Source organism: Rhincodon typus, chromosome 17 (assembly GCF_021869965.1).
Source record: "Rhincodon typus isolate 14 chromosome 17, sRhiTyp1.1, whole genome shotgun sequence".
In the NCBI taxonomy this organism is placed as follows: Eukaryota; Metazoa; Chordata; class Chondrichthyes; order Orectolobiformes; family Rhincodontidae; genus Rhincodon; species Rhincodon typus.
In genome coordinates, this window is record NC_063348.1 from 162,967 (window position 1) to 178,578 (window position 15,612).

The 15,612-nt window shown below is 42.0% G+C and overlaps 1 protein-coding gene across 2 annotated transcripts in view; it reads right to left on the reverse strand.

Moving 5' to 3' along the window:
• The window catches only part of rapsn (receptor-associated protein of the synapse, 43kD), a 45,421-nt gene that overhangs the window by 670 nt on the left and 29,139 nt on the right, over positions 1–15,612 (reverse strand). Inside the window, exons 3-5 of one of the 2 annotated variants that reach the window (XM_048607221.1) lie at positions 15,470–15,592; positions 12,717–12,770; positions 1,963–2,162 (exon numbers count right to left, since the gene is read on the reverse strand). In XM_048607221.1, coding sequence (XP_048463178.1) covers positions 1,963–2,162; positions 12,717–12,770; positions 15,470–15,592 — 377 coding nt within the window. The remainder of the gene's footprint in view (positions 1–1,962; positions 2,163–12,716; positions 12,771–15,469; positions 15,593–15,612) is intronic. The other variant, XM_048607222.1, reaches the window with a different exon arrangement.

Genomic DNA, 15,612 nt, shown 5'->3' on the forward strand with positions numbered 1-15,612 from the left:
GGGTGGGAGAGAGACAGAGAGAAGTGAGAGAGATGGAGAGGCACAGAAACAGATAGAGTGCGACAGAGAGCCTGTCACAAAAAGAGAAAGGAACAGAGAAAGAGAGAAACAGAGACAGATGGAGGCAAAGGCACGGAGAGAGAAGAGACAGGCAGAGAGAGAAAGAGAGAGAAGGCAAAAATGAAGAGAGATAGAAACAGACAGGAAGATAGGGAAACAGGCACAGCAACACAGAGACAGGGGAGAGAAGGGAAACAGAGACACAAATACTAATAGAGGAGGAGATAGAGTGATTGAAATACAGAGAGAGAAAGATAGAGAGAAGGAGAGAGACCGAGTCTGACAGAAAAAGAAAGAAAAACAGACTGTTTTCATCAGTTGTATCTTGGAGTATAAGAGCAAGGAGGTGATATTGGAGTTATACAGAGCATTGGTCAGGCCACAGAAAGGATGTGATAGCGCTGGAGAGGTATAGAGGAGGTTCACCAGGATGTTGCCTGGGATGGAGAAATTGAGCTACAAAGAAAAGACTACATAGGCTTGGATTGTTTTGCTTAGAGCAGAGAAGACTGAGGGGGGATTGAGGTGTATAAGATCATGAAAGTATTGACAGGGTGAATAGAGAGCAGATGTTCCCCTCAGTTGAGGGGTCAATCATGAGACGGAATAGAGACTAGGACCCGAGGGCACAGCCTTAGAGTAAAGGGAAGACCTTTTAGATCGGAGATAAGGAGAAACTTCTTCAGCTAGAGAGTAGTGAATCTATGGAATTCACTGCCACAGAAGGCTGTGGAGGTCAGTTCATTGAGTATAGTTAAGACTGAGATAGCTAGTTCTTGATTGTCAAGGGGATCAAGGGTTATGGGGAGAAAGCGATTGGGGTTGAGAAACTTATCAGCCATGATTGAATGGTGGAGCAGACTCAATGGGCTGAATGGCCTAATTTCTGCTCCTATGTCTTATGGTCTTATAGTTTTAGGGTAAGAGGCAGGAGATTCAGAGGGGATTTGGGGATAAAAAAACCCTTTCGTTCAGCAGGTGGTGGAAATCTGGAATACACTGCTTGCGAAGGTAGTGGAGGCTGGAAACCTTACAACCTTAAAAATATTTGGATGAGCACTTCAAATATCATAACATTAAAGATAATTGGACAAGTGTAGAAAATTGGGATTAGCACACTTTTAGTGATAGCTGTGTCAGTGTAGACTTGATGGGCTGAAGAGTCTTTCCTGTGCTGTACGAAACTATGAATCTATGAGGGCAAAAGCTTCCGAGAAACAGAGAGAGAAAAATGGAAAGAAGGACAGGGATACAGAGAGAGAGAAAGAGAGACTTAAACAAAGACAGAGAGAGCATTGCTCAGTGTAGTATTTGCTGAATACTAATTCTCTGATATGCGGCACTCCCTCAGCACTAACACTCTGACAGTCCGGTGCTCCCTCAGTAATGACCTTCCAACAGCGTGGAACTTCCTCAGTAGTGACCAACTAATAGTGTAGCACTTCCTCAGTACTGATGCTCTGACAATGCAGTACTCCCTCAGTACTGACCCTCCGACAGTGCAGCGCTCCCTCAGTTATGACGCTCTGACAATGTGGCACACCCTCAGTACAGACCGTCTGACAATGCGGCACTGCCTCAGCACTGAACCTCCGACAGTGCAGCACTCCCTCAGTACTGACCTCCCGACAATGCAGCACTCCCTCAGTACTGACCCACCAACAGTGTAGCACTCCTTCAGTACTGACCCTCCGACAATGCAGCGCTCCCTCAGTACTGACCCTATGACAGTGCAGCACTCCCTCAGTACTGACCCTCCGACAGTGCAGCACTCCCTCAGTCCTGCACTGAAATATATACTTTATGCTCTAGTGTCTAAGACGTGATCTCCACATTACATGGCATTGCTCTGCAACTTACTAGTGGTTTTCATTTTTTTGTTCTTCTAGGTCTGAGACTTACTTTAGGTGGAAAAGATGGGAGCATGGCAGTGCCTGGAGCTGTGAGTTCTTATCTCCAATGGAATCTCCACACATCCCGCAGTACAACTCCATATCTTCCATGCATTCATGGAATTTAACAACATGTTCTCGCAGAAGCCGCTGGGAGCCCTTCACTCGATAGATTGTCTCACTTAAACTGTGTGCCTTCAGCATATATAGCTAAGGAGAGGGAGCAGAAACCAAGCTTCAGTAGGTAGACTGGGCAGGGACAGTCACACACTGTCTCTCTCTCTCTCTCTCACACACACACACACACACACACACACACACACAGGCAAAGACACTGAGAAAGAGAGGCAAACAGGCATATACACAGACCCCTTCAGTGAGAAGGGGCCAGATTTTCAGAGTTGCCAAAGCATTGAATGCCTTTAAAATTTAGTTGACGGGACCTGATCCACTAAGTTCTGCCTCCATTTCTGACAGATTCCATTTTTGGCATTCTGGGGGCATGATTTCCATATGATCAAAGCCCAAACTCAGCAAGGTCACTTGAGCTTTTGTTACAATCCCAGCTAATGTTACTACTGGACAAGTCAAATCGCAGAAGTTGATATTGGCTCGATCGATCGCATTTTTAGTCCTTCTTTGGTTGTTAATCTGTTGTTCATATCATAGAATACCTACAGTGTGGAAACAGGCCCTTCAGCCCAACAAGTCCACACCGACCCTCCGAGCATCCCACTCAGACCCATCCCCCTATAACCCACATAATCTACATATCCCTGAACATTATGGCCAATTTAGCATGGCCAATCCACCTAGCCTGCACATCTTTGGACTGTGGGAGGAAATCCACGCAGACACGAGGAGAACGTGCAAACTCGGCACAGACAGTTGCCCGAGGGTCCCTGGCGCTGTGAGGCAGCAGTGCTAACCAGTGAGCCACTGTGCCACCCGTTAGTCACTGAATTTGAAGCTGATGTTCCTTAACAACACAAGAGAAAACATGAGTTCCTTACACAAAAGAAAATAATAAGCAAACCAAGCTCTGTCTCTCTCTCTCTCCAAATGTAAAAGATCTTAACACAAATGCCTATGTAAAGTTTCAACCTGTTTCCCAACACCATCCATTACAGAAACCCAAGCCCAGAGAAATTATGCTCCTATCTCAACTCCAAGTTTCTACTTAAATGATTCTTTCTGGTTTCTTTCCCATAGACTGTAGGGACAATTCAATGCTTCCTGTCAAAGTCCTTTACTCGATTCTAATAACTGCAGAATTCTATCCACTGCCTCTGCAATCTTCAATTATACCCTTCTACTGGCTTCTCTGAATATCCTTGAACCTCGGCTCAGAGAGAAACTGAAGCTTCTTTTATTCCTGGTTTTATGTTTTCTGAATTAAACTGTTAACTTGCTTCTGAACTTAGTCTCTCTCAACTAAACTGAAGGCAAAATTAATGACCTTGGAAGTCTTCATTTGACACAACAGATTAAACATGCTTCCATTTTCAATTGGCCCAACGTTAACTGGGATGGTCAGTCTGAAAGGTTTGAGGGAGTGAAATTTTTAAAATGTATCCAGGACAGCTTTCTTCAGCCCGTATGTGGAAGATCTTCAAGGAGAAGGGGTAGTCCTGGGCTTAATTTTAACTCAACATATCTGGTTAAGTGGTTGAAGAATTAGTGGGCGAGCATTTTGCACTCAGCTATCAGAACCCCATTAGATTCAAGGTTGTTTGGAAAAGGAGAAGGATGGGTCTGAAATCAAAGTTTGCAACTGGGGGAAGGTTGATTTTAATAAGATCAGATATGTTTTGGCCAGAATGGACTGGTAGCAGATACTTCCAGATAAATCTGTCTCAAAACGGGGCAATGAATTTCAGAAGAAAATATGGACAGTACAGGATCAACATGTTCTAATAAAGAAAAAGAGTATGACAATTTTTGTGGACCCAAGTCATCATGGGAGATACAGCATTGAATTAAGAGAAGATGAGAGGCTTATGGCAGATACCGAAGGCTTAAAACAGCAGAAACCCTGAAAGAGTATAGAATTTGCAAGAAGTTACTTAAAGGGGTGATTAGGAGAACGAAAATGGTGTATGAAAGGATACTAATAGGTAAAATAAAGGAAAATCCAAAGTTGTTTACAGGTACATTAAGGGCAAAAGGATAATGAGGGAAACTGTAGGATCCATTAAAGACCACAGTGGTAATTTGTGCATGGAACCAGAAGATTCTAAATGAATACTTTTGGTGCTCACTAGTGAGAAGATCGATATGGGCATAGAATTCAGGGAGAAGGTCTGTGATAAGCTAAAGAAATTAGCATCAACAGAGAGGAGGTTCTGAGAGATCTGGCAGGCTTAAAAATAAATTTCCAGAGAGGGATGAAACGTATCCCAGGTTGTTGGGCGTGGCAACGGAGAAATAGAGGGCCACTTGCAAAAATGTTCAATTCCTTTCTGGCTACAGGAGAGATGCCTGAGGCCAGCCAATGTGGCTGTTATTCAAGAAGGGAATAAGGGGTAAACCAGGAAACTAACCTTGATGGCAGGATAACTATTGGAAGCAAATCTGAGGGACAGAATGAACCTGCATTTGAAGAAGCAGGGATTAATCAAGGACAGTCAACATGGTTTTTGTACGGGGGATCATGACTGACCAACTTGATTGAATTTTTCGAAGAAGTGACCAGGTACGTGGATAAGGACAATACCTTTGATGTCGTCTACTTATATTTCAGCAGGGCTTTTGATAAGGTCCTGCATGGGACACTGAGCACAAAAGTAAGAGTCCATGGGATGAAAGGAAATTTGGCAAATTAGATCCACAACTGGCTGAGTGGCAGGAAGCAGAGGCTGATGGTTGAGGGGTGTCTTTCCAACTGGAAGTCTGTGGTCAGTGAGGTCCTGCAGGGATCAGAGTTGGAGCCCTTGTGGTTTGTAGTTTACATAAATGATTTACACTTGAGTGTAAGAGGGTTGATCGGTAAGTTTCCAATGATGGAAAGATTGGTGGGGTGGTAAATAGTGAGCAGGGCAGCCTTAGATTACAGAACGATATAAACGGGCTGATCGGATGGGCTGCACAATGCAAATGGGATTCAATCCAGATAAATGTGGGGTGATGTGTTTAAGCAGGACAAACAAGGTAAGGGAATAAATGATGAATGGTAGGACCCTGGAAAGCACTGAGGATCAGAGGGACCTTGGTGTGTATGTACACCCATCCCTCAAGGAATTGGGAAAGGTGGATAAATAGATACATTAGGGACATTTAAGTGACTCTTGGATAGGCACATGGATGATAGTAAAATGTAGGGTATGCAGGGTAGTTTGATCTTAGAGTAGGATAATAGGTCGGCACATCATTGTGGGCCAAAGGGCCTGGACTGTGCTGTTCTATGTTCTTTGCATATGGTATACTTTCCTTTATTAGTCAAGGCATAGAGTTTAAGAGCAGAGATGTTATGCTGGAACAGTTTAAAACATTGGTTAGATATCAGCTAAAGTGTACATTGTGTACATTTCTGGAATTCACATTATAGAGGGATGCAATAGCACTGGAGACAGTGCAAAGGAGATTTACCAAGATGTTGCCTGGGCTGGAGAGTTTCAGTTATGAATAGACTGGGATTGTTTTCCTTGGAGCAGAGGAGATTGAGAGGAGACATGATTGAGATGTCTAAAATTATGAGGGGCATAGATTGGCGAGACAGGAAGAAACTTTTCCCTTTGATGGAGGGTTCAGTAGGGAGCATAGATTTTGGCTAAGGGGCAGAAGGTTTACAGGGGATGTGAGGAAAATCTTTTACACACTGAGGGGGTAGGAATCTGAAACTTTCTGCCTCTAAGGCTGGTAGAGGGACAAACCCTTTCACATCAAGATGTGCACTTGCGGTGCAAAGGATCAAATACTGGAAAATAGAATTAGAATATTTAGGTGGTTGTTACTGATCAGTGCAGACAAAATGAGCCGAAGGGACTTTTTCTGTGCTGTGATCTCTCTTACTCTAATTATAAGGGTTGTTTGTCGCCAAATCTTCAGGAATTGTCCTTTTATCATTAATCATTGTGTGATTTCCACAAACCTAGAATTATCATAGCAAGCAATATGTTAGTTCGGTTTGACTGACAAAGGCCCTATTAAAGGATTAGCTGTTTTTGAAGAGGGATCATAACCATAGATCTGTTTAATATTATGATGAATGTGTTTTCATGAATTGGTGTCTTTTTTTATTATACTGGAAGCTACAATAGATACGTAGATCATTATTCCATTTTATCTTAACATGGCTCCTGAAGTCTGCCCAAGGTGCATACTGTAAAGACCATACTTTTTTTGCCTGTTTTTTAAAATTGTGGACTGAATGGAAAGAACTGTTTTAAAGGACAGCTGCATGTTTTAAAATGCAAGTCACCTGATACATATGGCAAGCACTGTGGAAAGAGCTGTTTGAACATGATACATCCTTGGATTTTGAAGGAAGGTAGGGTAGAAATTGTGAGGGCACTGACCATAGATTTTCAGTCTTCCCTGGACTCAGGAAAGTGCCAGAAGACTAGAGAATTGGAAACATTAGGGACCTTTTCAAGAAAGTCTGTAAGGATAAACCCAGTAATTACAGACCAGTCAGTTTAACTTTAGTGATGGGAAAGCTTCTGGAGATATCCATTCTTGATAAAATTAGTAATTACAAAGAAAAAGTTGGGTTTATTAGGAAGAGTCAGCATGGATTTCTAAAGGGCAAGTCACATTTAATCATCTTGCTGGAGTTTTTTGAAGACACAACAGAAAGGGTTGCTGAGTGTAAAGCTGCTGAGGTGATACACGTGGATTTCCAGAAGGTGTCACATAGCAGACTCATGAGGAAAGTTATAGATCATGGGATAAAAAGGGTTGTAGCAACATGGATACAAAATTGGCGGAATGACATGAAAGGATGGTCAATGGATATTTTCCAGGCCAGAGGAAAGTTTGTAGTGGAGTTCCACAGTGATCAGTGTTGGGCCCCTTACCTTTCCTGATATATCACAATGATCTGGATCTCGCTGTGCAGGGGACGATTTCCAAGTTTGTAGATGACACAAAATTTGGAAGAACTGTAAACTGTGAGGAGGACAGTGTGGAACTTCAAAAGGGTACCGGCAAGTGGTGGAGTGAGGCTAATGAAGTTCAATGCAGAGAAGGTGATGCACTTTTGTAGGAAGAACACTGAAGGAGTATACAAAATAATGGATACAATTGTAAAGGGGGTGTCGGACCAGAGGGACCTAGGTGCTTATGTGCACAGATTGAAGGTGGCAGGATAAGTGAGAGTGCAGTTAATAAAGTATTCAGTGTTCTCAGCTTTATTAACAGAGACATTGAGTACAAGAGCAAGGAAATAATGTTTAATTTGTCAGTCTTCAGTTGGAAAATTGTATACAGCGTGGGCGCTACATTATTGGAAAGAGGTGAATCTTTGCATTGGAGGGTGCAGAAGTAGTTTACAAGAATGGCTCCAGTAATGAGAAACTTTAGTTGTGAACATAGATTGAAGAAGCTGGGATTATTCTCCTTGGATAGAAGACAGCTGAGAAGAGATTTGATAGAGATTTGATAGAGATTTTCAAAACCATTAGTGGGTTGGATAGAGTAGAAAGGGATTAGTTGTTCCTGTTTGTCAAATGAACAAGCATAGATTCAAAAAGTGATGTGCAAAAGAAGCAAGGGTGGTGTGAGAAAAAATGTTTTCACTCATCAAATAGTTAAAGTATGGTAAATGTGGTGGAGGCAGGTTCAAACAAAGTATTCAAGAGGGCATTGGATGATTATTTGGATAGAAATGGCGTGTTGGGATATGGGAAAAAGACAGGAGACTGGCACGATGCAGGCAAAATGGGCTGAATGGCCTCCTTCTGTGCCGTTACAATTTTGCACGACAAAAATTCTGTGACTTTGTGGGCAGGCAGTAATTGAAGTGATTGCAGACAAATTGGAGCCAACGATTTCTGTGTACAGATGCAGCTTTGTGGCAATAAGAAATTGATTAATAACTAGTCAGTAGTTCACAGACCGATGACAAAAGCCTTTTGCCTGTCAACAACCATGTGACTGGTCCTCAAGTAGCTGAACATCTTGGGGTTGGGAAAAAGATCCCAAGAAGTGTTTTGATCTCCACCAGTACAGGAAGCTGTTGCTCTGTTCTCTCTAGTTAAAACCCACTTTAAATCTGAAGAAAACAAGTTTATCTGCTCTTCAGCAGTTGCTGTGAACTTTAATTGTTAAGTCAGAGACCTTATATTAAGAGCCAGCCACCCTGTGCCTCTTACAAACCAATGAAAGCATCTGGAGAAAGAAGGCAGAAAAGCAATGTTCTGACCAGCATAAAAATCAGAAGGATGACTGAATGAACACATGAATAGGGACAATGAACTGCCTTCCAGTTTTCCTCTGCCTATAACAAATTTTTCTGTGTGTATATGCGTGCATGTGTGTGCTCGTGTGTGAGAGAGAGACAGGAGGAGTTTATCAGTGGATTAGAGCTTTAATTAGTGGCATTACTTAGTGATTGTTTACCTCTAGCTAGAGCCTAATTATTTGCAATATATAGTCATTTTTGTTCTGTACAGAAACTTGGTCTGTATTTTCTGTCATGCTGGCTCTGAAAGTCAGGTAAATTGGGGAATTTTGTGTACTTATGTTAAAATCTGTAACTTTTATGATTACCCCAGGAATATGGGCCTTGATTTTCAGAAAGCTACTCCTGTGAGGTTTAACAGAGTTTGGATGCTCGTTTGGGATAGGATTGCAAACAGAGGCAATAAGCATTTGAGTGCAGTCTTAGTAAACATCAGGTGTTGTGCTACATTTAAGATCTGGCATTAAGAATGACAAAGAATTTCCTACAGGTGGCAGAGTTGTCCCTCTTAAAGCATTCTAAAAGTAAATCTCAAGATCAAGGTTGATTGACTTGGTTGGCAAACTGGACACAGCTAACGGAGCCAAGAAGATAGGAATAATTGAAGTACTATCATGGCACTTGCATTTAGAGGTTTCATTTGATTTGATATATTATTGTCATATGTCCTGAGATACAGTGAAAAGTATTGTTTTGTGTGCTAACCAGACAAATCATACTTTACATAAGTACATCAGGGTATTAGAACAGAATGTAGAATATAGTGTTACAGCTACTGAGTAGGTGTAGAGAAAAATCAGCTCTAATATTGGAGATGTCCGTTCATAAGTCTGATAGCAGCGGGGAGGAAGCTGTTCTTAAATCTGTTGGTATGTGTTTTCAAAGCTTCGTATCTTTCGAAACAACAGGAAGTGTAGACACTGAATGAATGGAAGGCTGGTTTCTGTGATGGACTGGGCTGTGTTCACCACTCTCTGTAATTTCTTGCAGTCTTGGGCACAGCAGTTGCCATACCAAGCTGTATTGCATCCGGATAGAATGCCTTCTATGATGCATCTACTAAAATTAGTAAGACTCATTATGGACATGCCGAATATGAAATAAAAAATGAAACAAATATAGGTAACTAAATATTGGAGGCAGGTCATAACCATTTATGGTTAAAGCAGCCTGAGTAAGGGGAGAGAATGAAGAAACTAAAGGTAGAAGAAAAAGGTTAGGAAACAGCAATGTTAAGGACAGGGAGATGGAATTAAGAAAATCAGTACATGGAAATGAGAAATCTAGAAACTGGAAGTGGAAAGAGAAGATAAAGTAAATGAACATGAATATGAGCTTTAAAAGATGCAGTTGAAACAGGAGATGTCGGACGTTGATGCAAGCCCTGGTGGAGAGAATCTGAGCCATAATTTGATGTCCACTAAGAAAATGTTAAAGGTTGCACAAGCCCTGCTGATGTTCAAGGAAAATGATGTGGAGGCATTCTTCATGTCATTTGAGAAAGTAATGAGGCAAATGAATTGGCCAAAAGAGGACTGAACATTGCTCATGCAGAGCAAGTTGGCAGCTCAAGTACATGAAGTTTGTGCTTCTCTGTGAATTAGAGGTTTCTCTGGGTTATGATGCAGTGAAGAAAACTACATTGGCTGCAGACGAGTTAGTACCCAAGACATATATAAGCAAAGATTAATTTAAGAATTTAAGGAAGCAGCTTGGGCAAACCTATATTGAATTCTGTTTAGTCAAACAAACTAATTTGGCATGTGAGAATGAGAGGTTGAAAACACATATGAAGATCTTAGAGAGGTTATCTTAGAGTGATTTAAAATCTCGCTACCTTCCATTATAAGGACCAAAAGGTTGCAACTGTGAGGCAATAATGGCTGATGATTACGAATTAATCCATAAAAATAACCCTTTCCTTCTCAGATTTAATAAATTTGAACAGGATAGAAAATGGGAAAGTGGAAGGAAAGCAAGAAGCAAGGCTAAGGAATGGATAGCTGCGAATGCCCCAAGGTCTTCTCCTCCTTAGATCAAGGTCAAATATTACATGACACCGGGTTATACTCCAATAGGTTTATTTGAAATCACAAGTTTTCTCAGCGCTGCCCCTTCGTCAGGTAAAGGGAAAGTACTGAGGTGTTTCTATTCTAATGTTCATTTAGAATGCTAGATGACGAGAGGGAAACCAATGGGACTTATTGGAGTTCATAACAATGTAAGAAAAGGCTATGAATCAGACTGTAGCTTTAACTATAACTAAGAGACTGGAGATAGGCACTGCTGTGAGTGCAGTAGTAATACAGAGGGTAGATCAGAGATATGAAAGGCTTTTATCAAAAGGGAAGATCACTATAAGTCAATAAGATGGAGGAGTAGAAGTAGGCCATTCAGCCCATTGAATCTGCTCTGCCATTTAATGAGATAATGGCTGATTTGATAATCCTGAACTCCACCTTCCTACCTTTTCTCACACAACCCTTGATTCCCTTACTGATTGACAATCTATCTCAGGCTTGGATACACTTATCAACCCAGTCTCAACAGCCTCCTGCAATAAAGAATTCCCCAGAATCACTACCCTTTACTTAAGGAAATTCTTCTTCATCTGTGTCTTAAACATGTGACCCATTATTCTGAGATTATGACTGTCTGACATGGGAAACAACTTCTCCACATTTATCCAGTCAAGTCGCCTAAGAATTTTGTTTGTTGCAAGAACGTTGCCACGCATTCTCCTATTTTCTAGGAAGTACAGGCCCAAACTATTCAAATTCTTCTCATAAGACAGCCCCTCCATACTTAGTAGGAGCAAATTACTGCAGATAATGGAATCCGTGCTGAAAACAAAAATGCTGGAGATCACAGTGGGTCAGGCAGCATCCATGGACAGAAAGCAAACTAACATTTCAAATCTACATAACTCTTCATTCAAGTTGATATGGAGTGGGGGAGGGCAGCATTTACACTATAGTTGAGGGGGGTTTGGTTGGGGTGCTTGGGGGAGAAAGGATGTTGATTGTTCAGATAAAGTGATTGGAATGTGTCACTTAATCTGAGCTATCAATGAAATGTTAGCTTTTTCTCCATGGATGCTGCCTGACCTGCTGTGATTTCTAGTATTTTTTGTTCCCTCCATACTTGGTATCAGCTGCTATGAACCTTCTCTAGACTGCCTCCAATGCCAGTATATCTTTCTTTACATAAGGAACCCAAAACTGTTCACAATATTTCAGCTGTGATCTGACTAGTGCTTTGTATAGTTTTAGCAAGACCTCCCTATTGTTATACTTCATTCTCTTTGAAATAAAGGCCAACACTCCATTTGCCCTCCCTACTACCCGTTAAACTTTGTTGCTGAATTTTTGTGATTCATGGAAGAAGATTCCCAAATTCCTCTGATCTGTATCTTTCTACAGTCTTTCTCAAGTTTAAATGATATTCATCTCCTCTATTCTTCTTGCCAAAGAGCATAACCCCACATTTTCCCACATTATATTATCTGACAACTTTTTCCCACTCATTTAATCTGTCTATACCCCTTTGCAGACTTTGTGCTGCAAACATTTGCTTACTCACCTATTTTTTGTGTCATGCACAAATTTGACAACTGTACATTCGCATTTCTCATCCAAGTCATTATATATATGGAATAATTGTGGCCCAGTACTGATTCCTGTTGCACACCATTATTACAGGCTGTCAACCTGAAAGTGAAAAACTTATTCCAACTCTGTCTTCAATTAGTTAGCCAATCCTCTGACCATGCAAATACATATTACCCACAATACTTATGAGCTCTTATTTAGCCTTGTGCATGGTACCTTATTAACGAGCTTCTGAAACTCCAAATATATCCACTGCTTCCCCTTTATCTGTCCTCCTTGTTCCTCCTCAAATAAGTGTAGTAAGTTTTTCAGGCATGACTTCCCTTCATGGTGCCATGCTAACTCTGCTTGATCATATTATGACACATTTCTACTGAGTCATATGCAGACACACATAGAAAATTAATGTTAGGCTTATAATAAATATTTAACATAAAATCATCTTTAGATTTGCATTATAAGAGGGATGTTGGTCAGATCTGTGGATTTTTTTTAAAAAGGTCATAAAGTCATTCTGGAACAGGATCTTAAAATATATCATTTCCATTATTAGTTCCTCAGCAGCCCAACAACTTCCATTGTATCATTCAACACTCGATATCAGAAGATAAATGTTATGAACGTTTGCCCATTGCCTCTGTACTCTTACATCACAGCAGGTTTCCCTCCTGGGAATGGTACCTTTGAAGGAGCAATTTACGATTGACTATATTCACAATGACCAATCTTGGCATCCACACAATCTTGTACCTTGTTGCCCACAGCTTCAGCTAGTTCTCCAGCTTTCTCCACAACCTTGAGGGCCTATAAAACAATAAGTGTGAAATCAAGAGGGATAACCAGTGTAAATCCAGATATACCCTCTGACACTGCAGCGCTCCCTCAGTACTGACCCTCTGACAGTGCAGCGCTCCAACTCAGCACTGACCCTCTGACAGTGTGGAACTTCCTCAGCGCTGCCCCTCCAACAGTGCTGCACTTCCTCAGCGCTGACCCTCCAACAGTGCTGCACTCCCTCAGTGTGGACCCTCTAACACTGCGGCGCTCCCTCAGCACTGACCCTCTGACAATGCTGCACTCCCTCAGTGTGGACTCTCCAACAGTGCAGCATACCCTCAGTACTGACCCTTCAACACTGCAACACGCCTTCAGTATTGATCCTCTGACAGTGTAGCACTCCCATAGTATGGACCCTCCAACACCCCTTTTCTGTTCTTCAGTTCAACTCATGTGAGCTGATTTCAAAAAAAATATTCTTACGTGGGATGTGGATGTCACCGTCTGGGTCAGGGTGATTTATTGCCCATCCTTAATTACCAGAGAGTATTTCAGACTCAACCACATTGCTGTGGGCCTGGAGTCACATGTAGACCAGAGCAGGTCAGAACAGCAGTATCTATTTGTGAACCAGATGGGTTGTGAAGATAGTTGACAGTAGTCACATTGTTGTCATTAGATGAGCTTTGTTTAAAATAAGTGTCAGATTGGTATTGAATTCAAATATGATCATCAGCCATGGTGGGATTCAAATGCATGTCCCCCTAGCCTGGGGATCTGGATTACTAATCCAGTGATATTACACTGTCCCCCATTTGATGATTCCTCTGACCTATCACACCCACTTTCAGCTATAATCATTTCATTGATCAGTTTTCTGGCATTCCCCCCTTTATCCTCTTCTCTATCTTGGATGCCAAATTGGGAAACACTCAATAGTGAGAAGATGGTTACAGAAGAAACATTCAAACATCAGACACTGAAAGGATATTGAGGAGCGGGATCAGAGAAGAATTAGAATGGTGATCCAAGGAATATCCATATCAGGAAAAGACCGACAGGCTGGTATCTTCTCCATTCACAGCAGAAGCTGAGAGCTAGAGATCTCTAAAACTGTGAAAGGTTATGAATTTCACTAGATGAATTTAGAACTCTGACAGGAGACTTAGCACCTCTGTTTGTTGCCACATCACCTTGTGTAGGCTGACAACAGCCAATTTCTCATGTTCTGCCAACCCAGTTTAATGGTCACCCCACACATGTATTACTGAAATAACATCAAACCTTCTAGATGCGCTCTCTGCTCACCTCCACCACTTCACAGATGGGTGCCAGCTACCTGGTTTTCAGAACTGGTTTTCAGAACACGTGGAGTTAGTCAAGGAGGGTGTTAACACAGGGATCATGCCACCCAGCTATCGGTCAGAACATCAGCGAGATCAACAGCACACAGAAAGGCTCTTTAGCCCATCACTTCTGTGTTAGTCAAAAACAACTATTCTAAAGTCATTTTCCAGCACTTGGCCCATAGCCTTGTAATGCCTTGGCATCGCAAGTGCAGATCTAAATATTTCTTCAATGTTATGAGGGTTTCTCCCTTGACCACGCTTACAGGAAGTGACTTCCAGATTCCCACCACCCTCTAGGTGAAAATGTTGTCCTCACATCCCCTCCAACCTTCGGCATATTATCTTCAAGGTATGCCCCCAGCTCATTGATCCCTTCGTCAAGGGGAAAAGTCCCTATCTATGCCCCTCATAATTTTAGACATCTCAATCAGGTCCCTTCTCAATGTCCTCTGCTCTAAGGAAAACAACCCCAGTCTGTCCAATCTCTCTTCATAACGAAATCTCTCCAGCCCAGGTAACATCCTGGTAAATCTATTCTGCACCCTCTCCAGTGTTATCACATTCCTCCTATAATGTGGATTCCAGAACTACACATTGTACTCTAGCTGTGGTCTAACCAACATCTTATACAGTTCCAGCATAAGCTCCCTGTTCCTAAACTCTATGCCTTGTCCAATAAAGAGAAGTACCCCTATGCCTTCTTATAGCCTCTTTATGCACCTATCCTGACATCTTGACACACCATGCACACCAGGGTCCCTCTGACCCTCAGTACTTCCCAGGGTCCTATCATGCATCTTGTATTCCCTCGCCTGGTTTGTCTCTGCCCCAGTGCCTTATTTCACATTTATCCAGGTTGAATTCCATTGCCATTGACCAGCCTACCTAAGTGGCTCCTCACTATTTACCATCCTACCTATTTTTGTATCGTCTCTGAACTTACTGATCAACCCTCCTACGTTCAAGTCTGAATCATTTATATAAACCACAAACAGCAAGGACTCCAACATCGTACCCTGTGGACCTCACTGGACACAGACTTCCAGTCGGAAAAACACTTTTTAATCATCACTCTCTGCTTTCTGCCACTCAGCCAATTATGGATCCATTTGCCAGATTTCCTTGGATCCCTTGGGCTCTTACCTCTGCTATCAGTCTCCCATGCAGGACCTCATCAAAAGCCTTGCTGAAATCCAAATAGATGGCATTAAAAGCATGGTCCTCATCTGCACACCTGGCCCCTCTTCAAAAAAAATTCAATCAAGTTGGTCAGACATGACCTCCCATAACAAACAATGTTGACTGCTCATAGTCAATCCATGCCTCTTGAAGTGCTGATTAATTGAGTCCCGCAGAATTGCTGGTGTTGTCTCCTACCTTGTCCTGCTCCTTCTGAATGAACCAGCACTTGGCAATTCCCAAAAGAACCTGTGCCTGCCCCAGACGGTTGCCAATTTCGGCCATGATATTCAGCGAGGAATCGTAACGGGGTAGAGCCTTCTGCAAGGGACAGATAACAT